General features: G+C 42.7%; 1 protein-coding gene across 9 annotated transcripts in view; it reads right to left on the reverse strand.

Moving 5' to 3' along the window:
* The window catches only part of USP31 (ubiquitin specific peptidase 31), a 215,837-nt gene that overhangs the window by 138,056 nt on the left and 50,760 nt on the right, over nt 1-27,021 (reverse strand). For all 9 annotated transcript variants that reach the window (XM_032328545.1, XM_032328544.1, XM_032328543.1 and 6 more), the window contains exons 2-13: nt 24,906-25,043; nt 23,546-23,634; nt 23,362-23,454; nt 22,604-22,739; nt 20,242-20,386; nt 14,140-14,317; nt 11,765-11,876; nt 11,079-11,173; nt 9,800-9,877; nt 8,892-9,021; nt 4,323-4,442; nt 1,830-2,055 (exon numbers count right to left, since the gene is read on the reverse strand). In XM_032328545.1, the coding sequence (XP_032184436.1) occupies nt 1,830-2,055; nt 4,323-4,442; nt 8,892-9,021; nt 9,800-9,877; nt 11,079-11,173; nt 11,765-11,876; nt 14,140-14,317; nt 20,242-20,386; nt 22,604-22,739; nt 23,362-23,454; nt 23,546-23,634; nt 24,906-25,043 (1,540 nt within the window). The remainder of the gene's footprint in view (nt 1-1,829; nt 2,056-4,322; nt 4,443-8,891; nt 9,022-9,799; nt 9,878-11,078; nt 11,174-11,764; nt 11,877-14,139; nt 14,318-20,241; nt 20,387-22,603; nt 22,740-23,361; nt 23,455-23,545; nt 23,635-24,905; nt 25,044-27,021) is intronic.

The raw sequence follows: 27,021 nt of genomic DNA on the forward strand, positions 1-27,021 counted from the left end.
TCACAAAGGGGAATTAATGCAGAAAGTGCCTAAGCTCTTCCTAGGTAACAACAGGTCCTGAGAAGCAGGCCTGCACCCTTCTAGCTCACTGGCATGGGCACCAAGTTCATGTGAGGTCACCTGCCATAAGTCACAGAACGTGGAAGAGGTGTCTAGCTTCTAGCCCATGTTCCTGTCTCTAAACTACAGGACCTCCAAAGTACCTGTGGGTTTTCAGGTATTTTCCAAAGCCCACTCTATATAGGGAACAAAACAGGATAAAATCCAGGTCTGTCTTACTTTTTCTCAACAATTTCTTGCTAGAAAGTGCATTTTCGGGGCGCCTGGGTGGCTCAGTGGTTTAAGCCTCTGCCTTCAGCTCGGGTCGTGATCTCAGGGTCCTGGGATCGAGCCCCACATCGGGCTCTCTGCTCGGCGGGGAGCCTGCTTCCCCCTCTCTCTCTGCCTGCCTCTCTGCCTACTTGTGATCTCTCTCTGTCTATCAAATAAATAAATAAAAATCTTTTTAAAAAAAAAAAGTGCATTTTCTTGAGAAACAACATTATCAATGGAACACACATTCTCTACCGACAGCAGGTTACTATCCCCACAGCTTCTCCTGTGCCTCCAGCACTCTGACCACATTCTCCTGGCCCGCTGCTGCGCCCGCTATGCACATTTCCACCACAGAATCTACGACACATTACTGATCTTACATATCATCCGGCCCTATATCCCTCTATCCGATTATGCTCCTGGAAGACAGAATTAAGGCCTGCTCGTTTCTGATGCGTCTCTGCTGTGAGCCCATGGCAAGCTATGTAGGATGTGGTCCATGAATGTTTACCTAAATAGAACCTACCAGTACAATCACGACAGTGTAAAATAATGGCCAAAACTTACAGAAAAACACTGCAAGAAATATTACCTACATACAAGGGGCACTATCATTCAGCCTTCGAAGGAAGGAGAGATTCCGACACATTTAGGACACGGGTGAATCTTACAGACATTATGCGGCATGAACTAAGCTGGACACAAAAGGACAACTACTGTATGGTTCCACTTAGAGAAGGTTCCGGGAGTAATCCGATTCAGAGAGACAAGAAGACTGGTGGTAGCCAGGAGATGGGGGAAGAAGGCAGAGGAGAGCTGCTGTTTAATGTTTCCGCTTGGAAAGAAGAAAATGTCTGGAGACGGGTGGTGGTGAGGGCCACACAACAACGTAAATGTACTTAATGCCAATGAGCTGCACACTTCAAACATGGCTCAAATGGTCAATTTTGATAGGTACATTCATCACTACTTTTAAAAATGTTACCAACGGTTATTTTTGAGTGATGAGCCCATGGATGATGATAATGTTCTTTCTCTCCCTCTCTCTATAAATTTCAGATAATAAACAAAGTCACTTTTAAAAAATGAAGAATAAATTTAGCCTTGAAACAAAAAAAAACTCTTCCACATCACTTTAAAGACTCTATGAAGCTGGTTCATATAATCACTCCAAATAAGCAAGAAGCTAGAATTTCAAGGAGACGGAGTGAAACCTTAACTGTGGAGTGCAGGGGAGGTAACCACAGTGAGCCCTTGGTGGCCCAGACAGTGCTGTCTGCACGCACCGCTCCCCAGTCAGGTCAGACAATTACTGGAGGATCCAACTCAGGAAAAGGAAGAATTTTCATTTATTTGCTCTTGGATAGAGATCCAGAGGATGAAAATGCCCTCAAAGTTGGCACACTGTCTACTGGAAGAGAAAGGGAGGTCCTAAAGCAAAAGTAACCCTGTCAAAAGCAAAAGCTGTCTAAAGGAAGGGTCAGCACAGACACCCGGCCTCTCGCACTGCAGACCTGTGTAGTGCCCCCCTTGCATGGTGCCATGATGATTGCACACAGCATACAGGTCATAGACGTAGTCCTCAGGGTCCCTCCCGAGTCCATAGGGCCGTCTCCATGGAGACCAATGGGATGGCAAACTCCAGCTGCTCTGACTTCTCTTAACCACATGAGGTGTCATATCCAGGCCAGTCAAGGGGAACTTGACCATGTTCTGAAGTTTCACACGCCTGTCTCCTTCCTGTTGCAAGAAGAAAAACAAGTTCTGATGATATTTTCATGCAAGTAGATGGGCGACCAGTTTTGTGTGGAATGTGGACCCCATCAGCCAGAGCGGTTTGAGTTAGCTGTCTGATGTTTCCCAAGGTACATGCAAAAGAGGGAAACTCACTAACAGTGTGAACTACCTGGAGAAACAGGTTGTAATACCACTAAAAGTAGAATAAGCCATGACCTATGTATAAGGGGTCATGAACCCTGAGTCTCCATTTCCTTATCTGATACAGGGTTTTTAGGTTTTTGACTTACAGAATGACATTATCAGGCAGTTCACCCTGCTACCTCTGTCACAGAGGCATGAACAAGGAACGGAGGGATCATTACGTGAGAGAGGACGCACAATGCCGGCACAGAAGAGCGCTGGATAAGCAGTATGCCCTTTTCCTCCCCACCTCCCCCAACAAGCACGTTACTGCCTAACAGGGACTTCATATATTCATGTAGGTGATAATCTTGGGTAATCTGTACTTTCTATTGAGGCCACTGGGAAATCCTCTGAAATCCAACCATTAGCTCAATGACTGTTTTCTGAATGTTTCCCATCTATGGGAGCTTTAAGAAATTAATCAGCCACGGCTAACGCCCACCCCAAGGAACCAAGGATCTATTAAGAGAAGGAAAATGTTCATAAGAGAAAGGCAGGATGTGCCCTAGATGGTCAGGAAGGTCAGACTAAAGAATCTGGACCTTGTTCTGCAGTCAAGCACTGAGGCTTGAGGGAGGAGGGTCATCATCAGAGCTGTGTGAGCAGTGCACAGGATGTGACATGAAGGAGCAGCTTAGGTTAGGAAATCAAGTAGAAGACAATGTGACTGCAACCAGCTGGGCAGTCTCACAGGTCTGCAGGACAGGCTGACAGCACGAATGGGGAGAAGAGGACACACTCAGGAGACCATGCGGAGGCTCAGCCAAGCTCAAGAGGTGACTTCTATAGGGGAGGGCCAAGAAAGAAGTCAAAAGCAACACTGCAGTTTTGAGTCTGAGGTGTGGGTAGTGTGAGGACAGGTCTTCTAAAGAAAAAGCGAAGGAAGTGTGTGTGTGTGTGTGTGTGTGTGTAAGGGGCCAGAGAAGTCTGGGCTCTGAACATCACCAGCTTTCTACCTGTGGATCCCAATGGAAGCATGCAGTTGGGACATTCCTTACTATGATAGGAGCCAAACCCCAAACCTCTGAGTGAAAGCCCAGCCCTAGGGATACTGTGCATGTCACCCCAGACACCTCCACTTCATCAGCAAGTCCTCAACATCTGATTCTATTCCGCTCTTATCTCCATTGCCACTGCTCCATAGCAGCATCCCTCCCCTGGGCAGTTGCCACGGCTCCTTTCAGATTTCCCTAGCTTCTCGGGTACAGCCTCACATTCTCCTCATGGCAGCCAGAATGGTCTCTTCAAATCACCAGTTTGGTCATATTGCTTCTCTGGTTATAACCCTTTATCAGAATCCCACTCTGTCTGCCAAGGGTCTGCTTGGCCAGTTCCTGCACACCACTTTGACCTCAACTCACAGCTTCCCCCACCCTCTGGAGCTCCAGCCAAACTGGCCTGCTTTCAGTCTCTGGCACGTGCTATCCGTGCCTAGGGCTCGGCGCACACTGCTCCCTCTGCCCCGGTGCGCCCACAGCCCTGTTGCCACCTCACCAGGGAGATGCCTCCTCCTAATCTTTAAGATACAAACCTTAAAGCTAGGCCTCAGGCACTTCGTAAACATTTACTTCCTCTTTACCTCTCCTACAACGGGGGCCTCGGGAAATAGCCTTTTTTTTTTGAAAAAATGACTCAGAGTAATTCAGCTCAAAGCAGCTTTTCTTTATACATATTTATGACTCATCTTCCCCACTATATAACAGCTCCCGGGGAGCAGGATGACACCCATTATTGGTGCAAAGAGAATTCTACCCACCCCAGAAAGGAGCTCTACTTTTATTTTTCCAATCCCAAAGTACACTTACCAAATTTAAAATACAACATTCACAAATCAAAAGCAAGTCCTCAAAAACAAAGTAAAATATCTGCAGTATGAACTAAAATGTTTAGAAATTAAAGGGTTACAGGATGCTCCAATTTTGCTTTGGGTAAGGAGCAACTGTGGTAAAAAGAAACAGGGGGCAGATGTGTAACACCACGGACAGACACACTACATCAAAAAGGGACACCTGAAGAATCCCCCTGCAGCCCACTGTAAGAAACGCCATCACAGCTTTTCTCACTAGGACAGAGGATTTACCTACCTGTCGAAATCTCTTGAGATGTATAATAAGCACATCGGGCAGAGTCCAGAGGCTTAACGTAATGCTCCCCTGCTGCAGCTGCTTACAGTGCGGGCAACGCCAGGCATCATCTGGGGCGAGCTGAAACAAGCAGCACAAAACGACTTCCGTTAAGCACCACTTAACGCGAGACTTTCTAGAGGAGACCGCGGCACTCCCTTCCTGGTCAGGGCATGGCGTGATTCAGAATCTCACTGGAAACCACATATGATGGGGAGTCAATGGAAAAGCACAATCCCAAGAGGCACCTGGCCAGAGCTGGCCCCCGAAGATTTGCTGAATACGTTATCTCTCCAAAAGGGATGACCAAACAGGTAAGTATTCCACCGAGGACGTTCAATGTCACAGAAGAACCTCAAATTCCACAAACTCCCAAACTCAACCTGTTGCCTTTCCACCAACACACTTCCTCCCCCTCTATGTCCTACCTCAGCAACCACCACTACCACCCACCAAAGTCAGTACCCGCGGCAGGGGTTGAGGTGGGTATCGCAAGCCTTCAAACCCTTTGCTCTTCCTCTGGTTCCACATCTATCTGAAGTAATTGTCCCCGCCACAGCTCACACCTGCCTCCTCTACTCCATTCCCACGGAGATGGCCTTAATTCCAGATCCTCACCCCTGCTCTTACCTGGACCTCTGCAAGTCTCCTAACCGCTCCCTCCCCCCAAACACTGAAAAGCTCTGAAGAACGCCCCCACCTCCTGATAGCAACAAGGTCTTTCTGGGGCTTCAAGTGCACGTGTGTCATCTCTCCAGGTGAGGCTTGCGGGATGCGGACACATTCAGTTAGAGGGGCCCATGCCGCACGTCTGGTGAGAGACTTCAATCCCCTCCCGAGTTCAGAAGGTGCATGAGATTGAGGGCCATGAGGGTGATGAGGCAAGGACACCACGGTATGGATGAGAGAGCCCGCCGAGATGGAACAGACAGATGTCAAGAACAGAATCTTGGGGAAATGCCTCTTTTTAAACGAAATACTAAAGCTGAGAAACCACCAGAGCCTGAGGATGTGTAGTCAGAAAAATAAGCAAACCGGAAGCGTTTTTGTTTATGCACGCCAAGGAGAGACAATGGCAAGATCCTGGAGAGATCGGATAGGGATGGGACAAAGGCCGCAGAACTGGGCGAACCAGGGGCCACCAAGAGTTTGAGAGGACAGTGTCAGCAGCGCAGTCAGATGCAGGAAGGAAAGAGCTGAAACCACTAAAGGGTAACGAAGCAGAAAGGAGGAGCAGAAAGGCAGGCCCGGGCACTGGAAAGGGAAACAGAATTGAGGGCACGTTTTTTTTTTTTTTCTCATGATAGGGAGACCCAATCATGTTTGTAGGAAACAGGGGGAGAAATAGAAATCTGGGTGGATGGAAGTGGCTCAGACACTTAGACTTGCAGGGACCTACACTGTCATCCGGTAAGTCTGCACCTCTCTGTGACAGTAATAGTCTCCAAATGTGGGCATCCAGCCCAGGCCTTGTGGAAAAGGGACAAGCTGTTGTTTATTTGTTAACTTCTAATATAGATAGTTACATAAGATACAGTAAGAATGTCCTAACAATGTCTAACAGCTATGACATTTTCTAAAATGTCTCTGATTTCTGCACTTTTCTTCTTGCAAACTGCTACAAAGAGCTCCTGGCCCTGCAGATTGTATTCGGAGCACCGCTGGTCCAGCTAACTCTGCTCAGCAAACGAAGGCCAGCCATCTCAGCAGGCAGCTGTTTCGTTTTCAGATGGTCAGAGAGCTATTTCTCATATTAAGACAAATACATTCTCCCTTGTGTTTCCAATCTGTAAGTTCTGCTTTTTAGATAGAATTCAATCCAATCCCTCATCCACAGACAGTCCTTGAAGTGCCTAAAAATAACTATCAGGTCCCCACTTAAGTCTGCCTCTGTCAAAAGATATTCAGCACATCATAGTTTCCAGATGGACCATCTCCTAGCTGCTCGCTCATGCCCCGGTTCATCACTCTTTTAACCATGAACATTTAAGGTAATGAAAAGAGCAGCGCTATCACCATCTGAGTTCTGAGCACGGGTTTAAAAGTATCCGTGGGGCGCCTGGGTGGCTCAGTCGTTAGGCATCTGCCTTTGGCTCAGGTCATGATCCCAGGATCCGGAAACTGGGCCCCACATCCGGCTCCCTGCTCGGCAGGAGGCCTGCTTCTCCCACTCCCACTCTCCTTGCTTGTGTTCCCTCTCTCACTGTGTCTCTATCTGTCAAATAAATAAATAAAATCTTTAAAAAAATTAAAAAATAAAGTATCCTTAAGGCAGCTGACTGCGACTGACATGTGACACTGAGAATCAATACTGAGCTTCCAGACAACTACACCCAAAGTTACCACCTCATGGCCTGCTGCTAAGTCTCCTTGTCTCCTGCTCTGTACCTGTACTGTTATTTTTGGACCCGATAGCTGAACTGCCCCAGTTATACTCATTTATTCATTCATTCTTATGTACTTACCAAATGCTTTCTCTGTGCCAGGCACTGCTTATAGATGCTACGGATATACAGATGCTAGCTAGGTTATGCTAGGACAGATTCCCACAACTCTCTTCCTCAGGCCTGTGTTCCAGCCACACTGGCCTCATTCCTGTTTCTCAACCACATCCAGTTGCTTCCTTGATTTACTTATTTATCCCCACTAGACTATCAACAGCCCAAAGTCAGAAACACCACCTGGCCTGGTCCCTATTATATCCCCAGTACCATGCGTAGCACCCTAACACATAGTATGTACTCAGTAAACATTTACTGAATGAATGAATCTCTACTCAAATGTATCTTGCCAGCTTGAACTCATCCTTCTAGATCAGTAAGATGTTCTGTGGAATACCAATGTTGTCATCTAGAAGATCTGATCAGTTTTAAACTCTGTGCATTCTCAAACATCTCCAAAATTAAAGAGGGGGGGAAAAAAACCCCAAATAGGACAAAGTTCCAAACAAGAGTCTACTATTAACCCACTTTAAAGCCAACTAACTGGAGCGACTGGGTGGCTCAGCTTAGCATCTGCCTTCAACTCAGGTCATGATCCCCAGATGCTGGGATCAAACCCCACACCAGGCTCCCTGCACAGCGGGGGTTCTGCTTCTCCCTCTCTTCTCCTTCCTGCTGTGTTCTCTCTCTCAAATAAATATGTAAAATCTGAACAATTTTTTTTAATTAAAAAAATAAAGCCAACTAACTATTTTATAATTAGGCCCTACACTGAAAAAGAAAAAAATAGGTCTTATAAAAAAAACTATTATTAAAGGAACTAGCTATGAACAGCTTGGGGGAAAAAGACTCTGCGAGAATATTAGAAGTATTCTCAAATATTTAAAGGATAGACAAGTGGAAGAATAGTAAGACTTGTCCTCAAATATCCTTAACAAACTCAGGAGAGAGAACGCCTGTTGGCTGCAGTAACCTGGGGCTCATTTCAGGGCAGCCTCCATGACCACCAGAGACGTCTAGAGAGGAAATGGTATGTCTCTTGAGAGGAGACTAATGCCTCATAACTAAGGTATTGAAACAGTAGCTGGACAATCACCTATTTGCAATTAGGTAGAAGAACTCAACCTTTAGAATAAAGGAGTTTTAGTCCCCTCTGACCCTGAAATTTCACGATTCACTACATACAAGAGTGAGCAGTAACAATTAGTCAAAATTATGATCCTAAACATCAATTCAAGATTAGATGACCGCCAATTACTCCAGTCAAGGTGCATAAACCTTAAGAGTTTTAAACCACACAGGTGTTGGCCCCATCCACAGACTTATTAATCCATGTATCTGTCCACTCTTCCAATCAAATATTTACTGAGTCCCCTCTATCTGCCAAGCACTATGTTGAGCGGTCCAAAGCATGCTGTTTGATAGAACTTTCCGTGTATACCCACTGCAGCTAAGGAACTGAATTTTTAATTTTACTTCATTTTCATTAATTTAGTTTAAATTTAAATAGGTTCTAGCACCTATGTTCTTAGCACCAGAAGATTAAGAATCACTATTCTGGTTACTAGGGCAAATGATTTAAAATCTCTGAATCGAGGGGCACCTGGGTGGCTCAGTTGGTTAAATGTCTGCCTTCGCCTCAGGTCATGATCCCATGGTCCTGGGATTGAGCCCTGCGTTGGGCTCCCTGCTCAGTGGAGCATCTGCTTCTCCCTGTGCCTCTGCCCCCCACCCACTTGTGCTCGCTCTCTCTCGTGCATACTCTCTCTCACTCTCAATAAAGTCTTAAGAATAAATAGACAAAATCTCTAAACCGAAACAAAAAAATGCATTATTGTTAAAAGGGGAAAATATTAACTATGCAGGTTCACTTTTAGAGCATTTCAATCAGTCAAAAATTTCTAGTAATCTAAACTCCTTTTTGTTGAAGTCCTAAAAGAGACAGCACTTAGATACCCAACAAGTGTGCAAAACTTACATGAGTGCAGAATGCCGGGGACTATTCTGGGGCATCATCTGCTTCTCTCGTGTCATCCTGCCCTATCACCCCCGCCCCCTCCCCACCCAAGAAGCACTGCCAGGTGCTTACCCGCTCCTCTTTGGTGTAGAGCTGGAAACACTGGGATAAAGTGCAAGTCTGAGGCTGATGATGACGCTCCCTCTGCAGACGGACGCTTTCTGCATCAGGAATATATTCATCTTCAGTATTTACAAACAGGCTGCAATGAGGGAGGGGGTGGTTAATTATTAGAGAATGTACTGCAAAACTGACCTCAAAACTGCAGCTTCACAATGTGACTATAGATTTATAACCAAAAAGAACCAATGGGTAATGAAAGCAAACAGGTTACCCAACTGGTCATCCAACTTCTCTATGTTTCAAAATATGCTTGAAAAGTTCTGTATCTATAAAGATATTTTCAAGAAATAATTTGGAAGTTGGTTTTCATGGGAGTGGCCATGAACTATTAATTCATATATTCTTATCCTGTGTATCTAAGGGCATTTGGTATAATTTACAAGAGTTAATGGGCCTACAGTAAAAATTAAAGGGGCAACTGGGTGGCGCAGTCAGTTAAGCATACCACTCTTGATTTCAGCTCAGGTCATGATCTCTGGGTTGTGGGATTAAGCCCGGAGTTAGGCTCCTTGCCCAGTGTGGATTAAGATTCTCTCTTTCTCTCTCCCTCTCCTCCCCTCCCCCACCCCTCCTTGAGCATGCTCTCTCTAAAAGTTTTTTAAAAAGTAATTAGCCCTGTAGAGTAATGAATAACTAGTTCTGTCTGATCAGCATCCAACAAATACTCTGAGGTTTCTGAGATCCAGACAACTGGTTAAATAAAGGATTAGTCCTTTATTAGATAAAGGATTAGTCCACTTGGATACTTAAAGAGGGATTTGTTTTAGCTAATCTGAAAGACCAAAGGGATGCTATTAAAATGATCATTCAAACAATGATTCTGTAAGCACTAGGTAAAAAAAAAAAAAAATACTCACAAATCTTTTGTTTCCTTGTCCCATTCTACCACTAACTTCACATGAGCGGTGCCACCTGGTCCACAAGATTTTAATGCCCTAGAGCACGGAGATGGAAGTCACATATTGTGTTCTAAAGAAATGATTTTACTTATGTGATTATGTCCTATTTGAAATTTGATATCATAAATTGCGATTACTGAAAATCTTCATCCTCGTTCCTTATCAGAAAAAGTTTCTAGTGAGACCATTATGACCTCGTATCTAGAATAACTAGGTTACAATTGGACTGAAAAAATCCTTAAATTAAACTGTCCAGTATAGGGGTGCCTGGGTGGCTCGGTGGGTTAAGCCTCTGCCTTCGGCTCAGGTCATGATCTCAGGGTCGTGGGATCAAGCCCTACATCGGACTCTCTGCTCAGCAAGGAGCCTGCTTACCCCCTCTCTGTCTGCCTCTCTGCCTACTTGTGATCTCTCTGTCAAATAAATAAATTTTTAAAAATCTTTTAAAAAAAAGTCCAGTATAGAAATAAAGAGATCGGAAGAAATTAGTCTCATGTTATAAGGCTGTCCGCAATCACTTTTAGATATTCTTTATAACCTTTCTAATTTTTTGTCTCATTTCTCACCACCCCAGATAGAGACCAGATAACAGTTCCTCTGGAAACAAAGTCTGCTCCTGCATCTCTCCTCCTCCCCCGTAAACAAGCACAGAGGTAGCAGAATGAAGTGACAAAGTCTACTGAGGGAGAAGAGGGACAGAAAGAAGGCTCAGAGGAAAGGAACGATCAACAGAGGGCACCACACATGCAAAGGCACACACGAAGCTGTGCCACACGTTCCAGCAATCCTCGTGCTCTGATACTGCTGCAAGTCTAAGACGGGAGGAGGAGGAGGGCGGGGCCTGACAAGTGGGAAGTAGCAGGGTTCAAACTGTGTAGACCTTCATACACCGTGGAAGTCGGACTTTATCTTTTAGGCTATTTAAGATTTCCAGGAGAGTGGCATGATGATAATTCTAGTTTGGATAAATTCCATCCTGAATGAATATTAAAGTGTAATTTAGCTGTAGTCCTGGGACATACAATAATTTGATTTCCTGACAGGACTACTCCAGGCTTCTCTGATCTCAAAAAAGATCATATATATCATACTCAAGTATGAATGAAAAGTAAAAGAAGTAGACTTAATTTCTAAACAAGCCTAAAGAGCCTACCACACTGAGATAGAAATTATACCAGACATCACTAGAAATTACATCGGAGCATTAACAAAATTCTACACGGTGACTGATTTTTACCTTTCTACTGTTGGGTGGCACAGCGGCTGCTCCTCCTGGGGCAACAAGTATGTTATCCCCACAACACTGACAACACGCAAACTGAATGGACACACCTGCATCAAACAATAAAGGAAAATGGGGCTGAACTGCTCTTCAAGGGCATGTGCGTCACAGTGGCATTTCCAAAACAGATTAGATGGACAACAAACGGTTTTGCAAAATGCTTCTCTCTGCTATTGTTAGGCTCTTGAGCCACTCTTACCCACTTTAAAGATGATGTACCTAAATGCAATTTACACAGCAAATATGTTATGTAAGACAAGTAATATGTTGCTTTAGGCTGAACCTTAACTGAATGTAAGTCCTCCAGGGATACCTTCATATAGTAATCCTAATTTTGAAAATATACAGATAGCTGTTCTACAAAATCTCTCAAAGCTGGCCATGTACTTTATTAGATACATATATATTATAAAGAAATAGCTAGCAATTCAAAGAAATTCTTGCAGTGGCCAGGAACTGAGGGGTAAATTCTTAGTCTTGAAAATGTGAACACAGCTTTCCACCAAGGCTCCTCAACATCCCAGCTCAGCACCTGGTCTTCCCTAAGTGCAGAGGTCCAAAATTCAAATTTCACTGCAGTGACTGTTTCTTCACTCGGGTACACACGCATGCTATGCTGGAGTGTCAAAATGCTTACTCACCTGGACACAAACCGTGGGCCTCAGGAAATACTTCATCTTCTCCAAGATTTCCTTCTGCAAAAGGTCCCAAGCTATTGTCTTCTCTAAGTGCAGCACAAAAGGCAGTCCAAATCTAACACATATAAATACTGCAATCACCTTAAAAGTATGGCATCCCTTTAATGCGTAATTCTTCATTCATGGTCTCTTAAAATGGAATGACTATATTATTGGATTTAGGACAGTTTTCAAAATAAAACAGGAAATTTAACAGTTACTCCCATAAGTGGATAAAAAAGTCAGCAGAGAAGCTTAGGTTTCTAAATGAAATTTAACAGTTCATGTGCCAAAATGGCTTCTCAGGGGTACTAGATAGCCAGAGGACAGGATTAACGGATATGGTGAGGAAAGGGGACGGTTGAGGACATGGTCGGTCTAGCACGCACGTGGCTGCAGCCTGGTTGTCTGACAAGGAAGCTGCTGGCAAGCAAGCAACCCTGAAAGTCAGATTCCAGCCTATGGTAGAAGCCATGTGCCCCTGCCCATGCTGCAGCCCCCAGGGATTTTTTTTTTTTTTAATTAAGCCCCCAAGATTCTGCTGTAATCACTCTGGTACAGGGGCCGAGCACAGAGATTTACTGAGGAACCCCCAGGTGGTTCTGATATGCAGCCGGGGCCGAGGACCCCTGGCCCAGGGACTCTCTCACCCAAGCCTAGCCACTAGACCTATTCGTGCCCTATGCGTGTCTTACTCATTCTCTGTGCAGTCCATTCCCTCCCCGGAACACCCCTCCACCCTTCTTCTAGGCCACCTCCTTAGACCTAGTAGAGGTATTCTTCTCTAGGAAGCACACTGTTGATCTGGGCCACAGCACTAACTCCACCGTGCTACAAATACTGTCTCTCTTCCTGCCTCCACCAGTAGACAGTTAATCTGACAGCAGGATCTGTGATTTATTTATCACAGTGACCCAAAGAGCCAACGCCCAGAAATCCATAGTGCTTAATGAATGAATGAAGGAGCCAAGAGATAAACCCTGACTTGGGCTGAAAGAGATGCACTCAGATCAAAAAAGCCATTTCTAACGGCCTTGGTGTGCGCAGAGCAGTACTCCACAAACAGCACTGCGATGTGAAAGAAATCACAGGCACACGTAAATTGGACATTCCTGTTTTTCACACGGTCGTGTCTTCACTTGCAAGAGAAGAGCATCACAAAAGGGACGCCACAGGTGCTTTATTTTATATCAACACACTGAGCTGCCTCTCTTTCTGCCCCTTAAACATGCCAAGTTCCCCTCAGTCTCAGGGTTGCTGTACTCACGTCTTCTCCGCACAGAGCCTTCTCTCTGGACGCTCACATCCCTCACACTGTCCCCTCAGCTCCGTGCTCCTTCCTCAGGTGGACCTCCCGGTCCCCCTCTCCAGAGGGGTCTGGCTGCCCCCCGACCAGCACACTCTACCACCCCGGCCCGCTTTAATATCTTCTAAGTGGTGAAGACCGTCTGAAGTGACCTATGTTTACTAGTTTACAGCGTGTCTGTCCTCACTGGGATGTAAGCTCCACAAGAACACAGTCTGTCTCGTTCACTGCCCCTTCCCCAGTGCTGGAACAGTGCCCAACACGCTGTGAACACTGAAGTATTTGTTAACGAATATCATAAATACACAAATCAACACGTTTCGTACTTAACAATAACCATGATTAAATAAGGAAGTTATTTCAAAGCAACATTTTAAAAGACTAATAAAATGCTATTCTGACAAACAGCAGAAAGAGAGCCCTTTGTCCATGAAACATATCCATATTTTGTTATTACTCAGGTTACAGTACTACTGTGGTAGAGTTGCCTTAAAAGATAGTCTAAAACTCCTATAAATTCTTAGCAGGAAACAGGTTTGAGAGAGATTTGCAACTCCCGATTTTCTGACTTAAGCAGCTAAATGAATAGTGCTGCCATTTGCTGAGACAGGAAATACTGGAGGGCCAGATTTATAGAGAGAATCAGTTCAGTTTGGAACATAAGACTGAGATGCATGTACCATTCAAGTAGATATGTTAAGAATTTTTTTAAAAGAGAAAAAAAAGCTGTTAAGAAAGTAGCTGGATTTAGGCCTACAGGCCCCTTGAGGAACCTGAACTAAAAATAAACACACGAACCAAGGCTTTAACAACTAGATGAGCTTGCAGAGCCTTTCTAATTCTGATTCTATCATCCTAATTTTATATTCTCCCCCTCCCAAGCCCTCAAATCAGGTCAACTAATACATATATTCTTTCTAAATATCCGAATCAAAAATTAATAAAAGTAAGGGTTTTTCATCCTTACTTCTTAAAATGTTTGAAAATACTGAACTTTTAAAGTTTCAGTACTTATTAGTGAATCAGTTTTTACCTTTTCCCTTGCTGCCCAGTGCACGCTCGGTTACACACTAATAGAACAATCTTGTCGTTTCCTGCTCTTGTTGGGGGTAAGTCTGTTTTCCCCTGCTTTGCTGCTGCCTGTGTAGGAGAAGAGAGTCGATGATCCAAGCCAAATTTCAAGTGGTTTAGATTGTTGTTTAAGTGGATTCCTGGAAAAAAAAATTAAAAAGAACCTTATCAATTCAAAATTCCTTTTATTCATTACAAAGAAGTTCATGCAAAAGAGAAATTAAGAAACTGCATTATGTAACTTAATCTATAATAAAAAAACAAAGATCTACTTTGAGATAACTTCTCTAGCCATTAAAATAATTTTTTCTTTTTCTCTTTCTTTTTTTTAAGTAGGCTCTATATCCAGCGTGGATCCCAAGTGGGGCTTGAACTCACAACCCTGAGATCAAGAATCTGAGCTGAAGTCAAGAGTCAGAGGCTTAACTGACTGAGCCACCCAGGTGCCCCATCATTAAAATATTGTAAGTATCCACATTTCCTTTAAACTAGCTTTATGTATCTTGAAAACTGAAATTTAAAACTCTTCACTTGAGGCCACCTGGGTGGTTCAGTCAGCTGAGCATCTGACTCTTGACTTCAGCTCAGGTAATGATCTTGGGGTCCTCGGATCGAGCCCCATACCAGGCTCCATAGTTGGTGGAAAATCTGCTTGAGGAGTCTCTCTCTCTTCCTCTGCTCCTTCCCCGTCTCATGCATTCTCTCTCTCTCTCTAATAAATGAATCTTAAACAACAACAACAACAAAAAGCCCTCTTCACTTGAGCAAATACTGGATACAGTTTTAGAAGAGCAAGTTTGCAGAGATGATCCGCCAAGACAAATTTAAGGTAAGACTACGCAACCAGCAACCAAATAAACTGGGGAAAAAAAAAATTAAAACTAGTAAATGTGGAATGAACTTCAATATTCTAAATGCAGTATCTTCTCCCTAATTAAAGAGCCAGAGTTATGAGAAACAGAAGATAAACCACGCTTACCAGATCCACAGCCATTATAAGACATGGCAACTTTAATACAATCAACCACACTAGATGGACCTACATTTAAGTGAACAAAAATATATGATTGATGGGCATGATACAGGTTGCTGAAAATCAGGTGAAAACAGAGCTATCAGAGCCACTCAGCAACTCAGCACCTAGTACAATGCCCTGTACTTAGCAGAAACTCAAGTGCTTGATTAAATAATGGTACATGTCCATGGAATACTACTCAGCCATAAAAAAGAAGGAACTCTTGCCATTTGCAACAACATGGATGGATGTTAAGGGCATTACGCTAAATGAAAGAAGTCAGAGAAAGAGAAATACCATATGATATCATTATATGTGGAATATAAGATAGTATCAACAAAACCAAGCTCACATATACAGAGAACGGATTAGTGGTTGCAGAAGGTGAGGTGATGTCAGGCAAATTCAGTGAAAGGCGATCAAAAGGTACAAACTTCCAGCTATAAAATAAGTAAGTAATGGGATGTAATGTACAGCATGGTGACTACAGTTAATACTGCATGGTATATTTGAAAGTTGCTAAGAAAGTAGATCTTAAAAGTTCTCATCATAATAAAAAATTATTGTTAACTATATGGAGATAGGTGTTAACTAGACTTCCTGTAATGACCATTTTGCAGTATATACAAACACTGAATCATTATATTGTATCCTCTGAAACTAACATGTTATATGTCAATTATACCTCAATAAAAAAATAAAATTAGTTGTTCCTTCCTTTAATCCTCTGGAAGTACAGCATAAGGAAACCTGCAAAGAAAAGAAAGCCCTCCGGGTTGCCTCGGTGGCTCAGTCGGTTAAATATCTGCCTTAAGCTCCGGTCATGATCTCAGGGTCCTGGGATCAAGCCCCACGTCAGGCTCCCTGATCAGGAAAGAGTCCGCTTCTCCCACTCCCTCTGCCTCTCCCCACTCCCCCGTGGTCTCTCTCACTCTCTCTTAAACAAAAATCTTTTTTAAAAAAGAGAAGGAGAAGGAAAGCCCTCTACCACCACCACCACAACTGCCACATGCACAAACACACAAACAGGCCCGCCATCAAAAGGAGACTAAAACAAAAAGTGGCTATACAAAAGTATTCATGGCAGCATTTTAGTAACAACCTAAATATCCAGCAATATGAGACTTGCCAAACCTATTAAGGGACATTAGTATTACAGTATTTTAAAAGGACCAGTGTGTGGTTAATCGAAATAAATTCCAGGTAAATTAGACTTTAAAAAAAAAAAAGTATATAGAAATTAGAAGTAAGAAAAAATAGAATCTTCATCAAGCTATTAGAGAGAGGAAGACTTTTTAAGCTTAAACACCAAAAAGAAATCACAAAAGGAAGAACAGATTTCACTTCATAGTTATTTTAAACTTTGGTATGAGAAAATAAAAATAAGTCTGAATTTGAGACAATGAATGATCTCATTTCCCAGCTCTTTGCAGAAGGCTGGGAAGACCTGTGCTAAAGTGATGAGGGTCCCTAATGAGATGAGGGGGCACCACTCAACTGCACAGAAATCAAGCTCTGTGCTCAAGAAGCACCCCCACTTGCTAGCAGATGCAAGACTGGGATGGTTACTCAACCTCCCCAAGACTTCGCTCTCTTATTTGCAAGGCAGGAAGGTAGCAGATTCATACATCTCAAATAAGTTATTTACAAGGCTTTAACATAGGCTAACACATACTCAATAAGTGGTCTGGTCTTCCAACAGAGGAACTCTCTGGTTAGTAGATGATAACCTTGGACTTCACCAAATTCACTTAAAAACAGAAACTCAGTGTTAACCCTTAAAATGAGGGTGTGAAAGGGGATTTTAGCAAATTTTCAGTTAACAAACCTTAACTGGGCTCGTGTTACGCATGAGGAACTATACAGAACTGCTGGGTACAGAAAGAGAAAACAAAACACAGCCCCAACTGCACAGAATCTCATAGTGCAGTGGAAGGACAGAGGAGAAAAAAGACCATCTGCATACAACGTGCTGGTGTCCGAGATGTCCAGAAGATGTGGCTGGAGCAAGGAGGAAGCCGGCCAGCTTGCGAGTAGGGGCTCGGGGGGGGGGGGGGGGGGGGGGGTGAGTGGTGAGGAAAAGCTTTCTGGAAAAGGTGAAAACTGAGTATTCTTTTACTGTAATATAATTAAAAGTAGAAAACAACTTGAGCAAAAGCACACACATGAAAATGACACTTGAAAACAAAAAAGCTGTCGAGTCAAAGAAAAATTAAAACTGAAACAAAAGACTACCTAGAAAATAATAATGTAAATATGGGTATACCGGAGATAATGGAATCCTAGACTGGCAGCAGAGAAAGCTGACCAACCCAATGTACAGAATTACCAAAAGGTTCAGAAACTTGAGGCACCTCTGGAAATAGGTGATGAAGGAAAGGAGGAACTAAAATAAGGACATTCAACAAGGGCACCAAGATCATTCAACGCAGAAAGAATAGTATCTCTGACAAGTGGTGCTAGGATTACTGTTTACATACAACAGAAGAATGCAGCTGAATACCCATCACAAACCACATACAAAAAATAACTCAAAAGGGTTCAAAGATCTAAATGTAAGAGCTAAAATGTAAGAGCTAAAACTCGAAAGGGTGCAAAGATCTAAGTGTAAGAGATAAAACTCCTAGAAGTAAACACATGGGTAAACTTCATGGTCCTGGATTTAAGAACAGAATCTTAGATAAGCAACAAAAAGCATAAGCCACAAAAAAAGAAAACATTAGACTTCACCAAAACTAAGAACTTTTGTGCATCAAAAGACACTATCAGGGAAGTGAAAAGGCAATCTATAGAATGGGAGAAAATATTTGGAAGTCATATATCTGATAAGGGTCTAGCATCCAGCATATATAAAGAACTCCTACAACTCAATAACAAAAATAAACAACCCCATTTAAAAATCTGAATAGACATTTTTCTAAAGAAGGTAAACCAATGTCCAAAGCACATGATAACATGATCAACATCATTTATCATGCAAATACAAACACATTAACACACCACTTCACACCCACTAGAATGGCTATAATCAAAAAGATGGAAAATGATAAATGTTGGCAAGAATGTGGATAAATTATGACCCTCATATACTGGTGGGATGAAAAATGATTCACCTGTTGAAAAAAAGTCTGACAATTCCTCAGAAGGTTAAACACAGAATTACCATGACCCAGTGTTTCCACTCCTAGGGGTGTGTGTAACCGCCCCCAAAAATGAAAACAGGTATTCAAACAAATACTTGTACATGAATGGTCATAACAGCACTATTTCATAATGTGGAAACAACCCAAATGTCCATCAACAGATAAATGGATAAACAAAATGTGGCATATACATACCATGGAATACTCTTCAGCGATAAAAAGGACTGAAGGACTGATACAAGCTACAACATGGATGAACCCTGAAACACTATGCTACATGGAAGAAGCAAGTCACAAAAGGCCACAGTTAAATGTTTCTGTTCACATGAACCTCTAAACTAGGGAAATCTACAGAGATGAGAGTAGAACAGTGTGTGTGGTCGCTTAGGACTGGGTGAGATGAGTGGACTGCAGGGAGGCACGTGTAGGCAGACAGAGTAGGAGCTGATAAAGGAGCTAGAGAAATGAATTCTCAACAGCCAGAAAGTATAAAAGTACATGACATATTCCAGAAATACAGAGTAACCTAGATAAGGAACATGAAGGAGATGGAATATAGTAAAGAGGCTAGAAAGAAAGGCAAGAACCAACCATGAATTCTTCCAAGGAGCTCAGATTTAATCTCAAAGGGGAAACACTGACAAGTCAATAAGCATATAATATGATCAGAAATGTATATCCAAAAAAGTCTGGTGGCACCATGAAAAAATAATTAACAGAAGAAAGTCGAGGGGTAAAGACAGTTAGTAGAGAAGTTACTAGAAAAGCCCAGCTGAGATTGGTCTGAGCCATACCCGTGGCAAGAGGATGAGGAAGAAAATGGCATAGTGTTTAATCATTTCTATGTGAATTTTGAGGGAGAAGCGCTTGGATCCACCTTGGGTGAAAAGAAGGATGGTGACACCATGATTCCAGAGAAGAAATGCAGGAGGATCCAGTCTAAGAAATGCTGAGTGTTAAGACGACGCAGGACTTCTAAGCAGAGATTCCGAGGGAGAGTTAGAAGTCAGGGTATGGAAGCAGAGGAAAAGAAGATGAGCAGGGAGGTTCAGTTCTAAAAAACATGGCAGGAGAAAGACACTGCCCAGACTAGGTTCTCAGTTCAGCCCTTCTCCCACTTTGGTGTGCACTGGAATCACCTGTGAAAAAGCGCAGGCTGGCCCCAGCCCCAGAGCCTCTCCTTCAGTAGGTCTGCAGTAGGTTCCGGGAATCTGCATTTCTAACCAGTTCCCAGGTGCCATTCATGCTTTAATAATCACTGAAGTAAAGTAAAGAAAAAGAACAGAAGCCCCAGAACCATGAAGAACACTAAGGCCAGGAACAAAGTTCGAGTCGCCTAGCAAATTTCAAAATCAGAAATAGCCCCCAAATCCTCCAACCACAGGAGAGAGACAGGCTAAGTTCCAAACCACAGGCAAAGGAACAGCACTGTCCAGAGCTAGACTTTCTTTTGCTGCTTATGGATGCAAATTTCTTAAAAGCAAGGTATTAAGCAAACATCTTATAACTGAGTTAGAATTTAGAAATTAAGCATCAGAGCAGGTAACAAAAACAAAAAAAAAAAAAAAAAAAAGCTATGGCATCACACATCTTCCCAAATGCTGTCACAAGATGCTTAAGAAGCCACTTAACCAAAAAGGAAGGAGGATTCAGTCAGTTCGAGCCTCAGATAGGGGCTGCTCCAACTGCAGGCAGAAAAGATTAGAGACTAAGGAAATATTGTTGCCTAAAACAGTGAGAACTGCCTTGTTCCAGAGAAATGTTACCATAAAATTTATACCATCATAAAAATAAGTTATGGGTATTTTACCATAGTTTAAAAAAGTATGCCATTACAGAATAGACATCTCAAAGGGTAGACAGTTGTGAAACCTGAAAACCCTTATGGAAACAGATGCTCATTTACCTCTTTGACTGAGAATTCCTTCAGGCCTAAATATTTCTGGAGTCTCAAAGGCAAAAATGCAGTCGCTTTCATGGACTGTTTCCAGGTCGTCTGTGTCACAAAAGGAACGATGGAACCCATCATAGTACATTTCCGTTAACACAATCTAAAAATGGGAAAAATGCAAACAGGTGGGTAACTGGAAAGTCAATACGGACTGATCTCCCGATTCCACCGTGAGCTTCTCCAGTCTGTCAGGGCTTGTGGGGACGTGAGAGGGACTGAAACATGTCCCAGGGCCCACACTGTTTGCCTTCAGTGAGAGAATCATCGAAGCACGATATCCTCTGTAAACGTGTAACATGCCCTCATTTCAGAATGCTATGTCACTGAATCCAGAGCTCCTCTAAGGTTTTGTGAAGAAGAGTCCCCAGGAAATGATAAAGTAGAAGCCCCTTGTCTCACAAGGGGGAGAAACTGAAGAGGTGGGAGACTTGTCAACAAGACAAGCAGAGACCACATCTAATTCCGAGACTTGGACCTACCTCAGTAACTTTTCTTTGTTTCAGGTTAAAAATGTCATACAACCCAGATTTTGTAAAAGGAAAAAAAAAAGAAATCAACCCAAACTAGGAACGGCTTAAGTATATTACATAGTCCTACTGTAATTACAAAGAATGAGCTGCACATACGTGCACTAACATGGGAAGATCTAGTTAAATAAGAAGTGACATAAAGAATAATTTGTGGAAATGATTCCATTCTTTATAAAATGACAAATGTAGTATATGCACAGGAAAAAATAGGGGTGAATATACAACACAGTATTAGAGTCAGTAACTCCGAGTTCTAAGATACTTAGGACAAGACACTTCCACTTTCTAAGTCCTGTTTCTGAAATGGTTGAGTATTTGACAATAAAAAAAAAAAGGGGAGGGGGGGGAACACAATGGAAACATTTAGGTGCTCACTACACGCTCAGCAGCACTGTCTGGAGAAAAAGCACTGGACTGGGCACGAAAAGGCTCCAGTCCCAGCCTGCCACCAACCAGCCCTACGCTCTTGAACAAGTCACATGGTTTCTCTGGGCCTCCTTCAAATGAGGGGCTTGGAAGGGAGCCCTAAAATCCCCTCCGCTAACGCAAACATACTACGAGTCTGTGAGGCTAAAGAGGCTGGTAACACATTCCACAAATCGTCCAAGAAAAATATCCCTAGCATATTTTTCTTCTGATGAGTTTAATAACCACATTGTTTTTCTGCAGGTGAACATGCAAGATAATTTACTTTCTCCAGCAAGCTAACGTCAAAAACAAACCTGTAATTCTATCAGCCATTTAAACCACATGCAAAAAGAGCCAGAGAGCACTGAAGCTTTAAAACAACCAGACCCGCCCAGAATCACACACCTCAGCCTGCCTCCTTCTTTCAGTCTTTCCCCTCATCCTGAAGGGAAAAAAGAATCAAAAAGCACTTGAAAGTAAGGAAGAATATGAACATTTTATCAACACGCCAGTCCTTGGCCTATGAAAATATGAGATATTTGCTATATTATTGGTTGTATTTGTTTTACTGGAACTTCCCAAATGAAGCCACATGAGGCCAAAGTACAAAACACCTTTATTAATCACGTGACTACACAGCAGCTTCCAGAAGCTATCTAGGGAAAAGTTATTCTACCACAGGATCATCTTTCTTTAGTAAATCTAAAATCAGAAATGTTCTTCTAAATAAAATCGTAATAATGAATTGAATAAAAACTGTATGCTAAAATGTCAAGTCACAAGCCAAAAGTATTTTGGGTCAATTTAAATATAACTACTTATCAAAAATTTACACACACACCCCCCCCAAAAAGAAGGCAGAAGGGGCACAATGTTCCTTTCTCGCATCTAAATGAAGTGAGTCTCTGACCCAGCTTTAAGCAGGAAGCGAACCATATGGAGCATGTGTATGTACTACACCAGCAAGCAGATACCCACCCTTCTCACCATAATGGAAAGGGATTTTCAAGAGTCACTAGTGGAGTTTTCCAAGCCTCTGTGACCTTCAAATAGCATAGGGATGCTCTTTCAATTGCCCACATAAGCATTCATAAGGATAGTTTAAGAAAGACTGAGTAATTATGCTTTATAAATAAAGTGAAAAGAAGGTCTTGGTGTCAAGTCACAGCTTTCCTTTTAAAAATATATGTATAATTAAATGAAGCATGAAAAGTTATCATATATATTTTCCTTCTTTGGGTCTTTTCTTTCCTTAACACAGACACAACTGGTTTTGCATTTCTATCTAACCATACTTGGCAGAGGACTGTTAGAAAATTCCAGAACAGAAAGCAACACCTTTATGGCTCATGTGTAATCGGCCTGAGCAGGCTTATTACCTGATCAGTGGGGATCTTTGTTTCCATAGACACTGCTTCCCGAAGCCTGGCGACAGTCCCAGACAGAGGCACGGCCACACCAATCCTCATGCAGTGAGAACATTTCCCCTGATACACTACGGTAACATAGAGAGGCCTGTGCAGATCAAAGTCAGATCTTCTCATTAGGCATTTATTTCAACTAAAGTACAGAAACAAAACAAACCTGATCTGAAATTAACACAAAACTGAAGCTAACCCACACCTTTATTTGGAAGCCAAAGGGGGGGAAGGGGTCTCATCTGGACCTAAGTGGAACCAGAAAACAATAATCAAGACACCTTTGGAAAAGGCAGTCAAACAAAATATAACATATCAACACTTGATTCTGTGCTTTGTATGTTCTTGACAACAGCCTAACTCTCAGAAATTTTGAAAAAACAGTTCAAATAAAGTAACTAATTTAAAGTGCAACATGTAGTCTCTAGAAAATCTAGAAGACACTCCACAACCTCCCCCTGCCCCACACTATCAGTGGACGCGACTAAACAGACGACAGCCATGGGAACTGCAAAAAGACATGCTTGCCCCGTGTGCCTGCTCACTTTGCAAATTCAGACTGGGATTTACAGACGTCTGTGAGGTTTTTACGCCTGTATTCAATGTATCACTAATCTCGTTACCTGTCTAAGTAAGTAAGGAGACCGAACAGGAGCCTACAGAGGAAAGGAATACACAAGAATGTACAGTCTTAATTTTATTAAACCTGCTCTTCTTACCTTGTGTGGGGTAGAGGAATTGGCAAAGAAATGCAGAGGAAAGGGTCAAAGGTGTTGCTCTGCTTCTGACAGTGAGGACATGTCAAAGAAGATCTTCAGAGACAAAAATGAGAGACACACACAGTAAGATCATCTAGAGCTATGTCAAGCAGACCACATAAGAGACAATTTGATATCCTCATACCTGTACTGGGCTTGAAAAAGTTCTTGTACAAAAGTGCTACAGACAGGAAAAGATGGTCCCTCAGGCATCATATCAGTCTCTGATGGTGGCTAAAAAAGGGCAAGTACAATTTCACACATTAGAAGTACCAATTTTTGATGGGAGATAAACCTGAAACAGTCACAAATGTCCTGACTTCCTCTCCAAGCTGTGCATCAGGTCCAGATGTTCCAGTGAAAAAAACGTGCTGAAGGCATCAGAATGCAGTGGCCCGGATGGGGGTCACAAGGATGCATGTCACAGGCTCTGCCACATGCCCGTGCCTGTGCTGGTCTCTCCACCCCACCCGGGCAGCCTGGCAGTCCTTCCATAGGGTGCTGCCATCTCCTAAAGGTCTCCCTCTGGGCTCTTCCAGGAAATAACCCCCACCATGGTGCCCACCCACTCGAGCCCCTGCCAGCTGTGCTGCTTGGTTTGGTGCCCAGCCACTCTACTGTATATTTAATTGGCCTTTTTATGTCCATCCACCTGACAGTTGGTCACTGAACCCCTGCTAGCATGTACAGAGAGCCCCGCAAAGGGCACAAGGACACAAAGATAAGTAAGACACAGTGCCTGACCTTGAGTACATCTCAGTCTGGTGGGACACCTAGCGACAATCACGTGGTCCTATGACAGTACAGAGTGTGTGGGCACAGAGGGATCTTGAATCAGAATTACTTAACACCTTACCAAAATCACAGACTGAAATTTTGAGATACAGTGCAGAATTATCAAAACCTTTAAAAATGACAAGCGAATAGCAACTCTTTGGTCTTAATTATTTCCATTATATAAATCATTTCACCAATCATATTAAGGCTGCATGCATAAAAACTGAGGAAGAATCACTATTTCTTAGTAGAATATTCTAGGGGTTCAGTTCCTACACTCAAATCCAATTGTAATAGCAAAGACATCCATTCATTTCCTTTTTTGAGTGCATATTCATTTCAGTAATCTGTAAGTCTATGTGTCTCACTGGAAAAGAAAGCAATTTCTGCTTTAAATACAGCTTAGTGACCTGGAATCACTTGACTGTAGTCTAAAGCTAGTCACACATGCAAATATGTCCTCCCTCCCTAGACTCTAAGTTCCTTAGACACAGCATCTCTCTTATGCTGCCAGCAAGTGCTAAACATGAGGAAAATCCTCGAAGTACCCCTGAGTTTTATACTTACCCATGGCTTAGTTGATTTCACTATTATTAACTAAATGCAAACTGCAACAACTCCTCAGTGGGGGGCCGAGAGAAGAATCTACATTCACTCCATTCACTAAACCATCCCGGAGCCCCCTGCTTCCAGCTCTCTGGCTGCCCCAGCAGGGCGCGCACCCTCACCTTCAGAGGAGGCTGGCCGCTCTGCTTCACAGCATGATTGAGGTCTTCATGAACTCGGTCCAGAAGCCACAGCAGAAACTCCTGGGCGTCATGCTGGGAATTTCCCCGATATTGCAGTGCGTTCTTTGACACAATACTCTACACAGGTAAATAAATCAGCATGAAAAGTTGAGTTCCTGGTTTTAAAGATGAACTATTCATAATCCCAAAGAGGGATGCAAAAATCTCAAGGGTGTTAAGAGCACTTCCTAGAAAGATAGCAACATAAAAACAGATGCTTAAGGTAAAAACCCACCCCGAGAAACATGTACAGAAGACTTAAATGTACCTACCAAACAATCCTACTTTGGGGAATATCTCTAAGGAAACCAACAAAACAGCAAGCCAAGACTTCTAAGAAAATATTCATTCGTCAGGCTTTATAAAAATAGCAAAAAGTTGGTAATAACTTGAACATCTTAAAAATGAGAGCTGGTTAAATAAGTAACATAGTATTGAATTATAAACCCAAGTATAAAATAAATACATCTACAACACATAAATGATTAAGTAAATGAATAAGGGGAAGAAATAAATCTTCCTCATAGAATTCCAAATAATTAATGTCAATAGTTTCCTCTCGGGAGGTGGACCTTAACTACCTTGACCAATGACATGCTTCCAAAGATTACAATATGGAAAGAGGGGTGGCCAGTGAAAGGTGTTCAGTGAACTGTTTAATTAAATTCATGGCTCTGGAGCATACAGCCTGGGTTCAAATTTCTCTCCTACCACTTGTTATTTGTGAGACCTGGGCCTACTCTCTTCCAAAGTAAAAGAATGGTGATTTAATGTGGTGGTTAAGTAAGAATGCATGTACAACATTTCCCATGTAAGTAAGATACAATAAGAACTCAAATTTCAGCTGAGTATGGGATCTGGAAGTAGGAGGGAGAAGGAGACACAACTGCAGTTGTGGGCAGTGAGGAGACAAAGGCGCTGATGAGGCAAGAAAATACTGAGGATCCCAGCTAAGGCAGTGAGGACAGAAACATGAAGGCAGACCTGAGAGATTTAGGAATTTAGGCAGTAGACTCAATAGGATTTGTGACCAAATGAATGGGGACAGTAAGAAGGGAGGCATTAATGTCCCCAAGGTGTCATATCTGGATGATGGGCAACTGATGGTATCCTTCATCAAGGCCAAATGAAAAAGGAAGAAGTCTAGGGAAGATGACAATGAGTTCCCTTTCAGATCCACTGCATTTAAAGTTCTATGAAACCTCCAAGTGGAAGTATCTGGTAAACAAATGAGGAATACAGATCTGAGGTTCAGTGGAAGAGCGTGCTCTGAGGAAAAAGATTTGGGAGTCAACAGATGAGTGGTAGCCGAAATCATGAGTATAGATGAGATTGCCCAGACATGATCAGGAGAGATCAAGCCAGAGGACAAATATATTTGGGGGCCCTCAAAGGAGACCAAGAAAAGACCACCAAAGACATGGTAAGAAAACCTGGAGAACGGGGTGCCTGGTGGCTTAGTGGGTTAAAGCCTCTGCCTTCGGCTCAGGTCATGATCCCAGGGTCCTGGGATCAAGCCCCGGATCGGGCTCTCTGCTCGGCAGGAGGCTGCTTCCCCCCTCTCTCTGCCTGCCTCTCTGCCTGCTTATGAATTCTGTCTGTCAAATAAATGAATAAAATCTTAAAAAAAAAAAAAAAAAAAAAAAAAAGAGTCTGCCTTCGGCTCAGGTCATGATCTCACGGTCCTGGGATCGAGTCCCATATGGGGCTCTCTGCTCGGAGGGGAGCCTGCTTCCCACCGGCCCACCTGCCTCTCTGCCTATTTGTGATCTCTGTCAAATAAATAAACAAAATTTTAAAAAAAGAAAGAAAGAAAGAAAAGCAGGAAAACAGAGTCTCAAGAATCAAGGGAAGAGGGTTATGAAGGAGACAGTGATCAACGGTGTTAAGAATGATCATATAGGACAAAGAACTAAAAATTGTCCACTGAATTTTCCATTTAAGATGATAATAAGGGAGTGCCTGGCTGCTCAGTCGGTGAAGTGTATAACTCTTGATCTCAGAGTTGTGGGTCTGAGTCTCACATTAGATCTAAAGATCACATAAAAATAAAATA

This window comes from Mustela erminea, chromosome 20 (genome assembly GCF_009829155.1).
Source record: "Mustela erminea isolate mMusErm1 chromosome 20, mMusErm1.Pri, whole genome shotgun sequence".
Taxonomy (NCBI): Eukaryota; Metazoa; Chordata; class Mammalia; order Carnivora; family Mustelidae; genus Mustela; species Mustela erminea.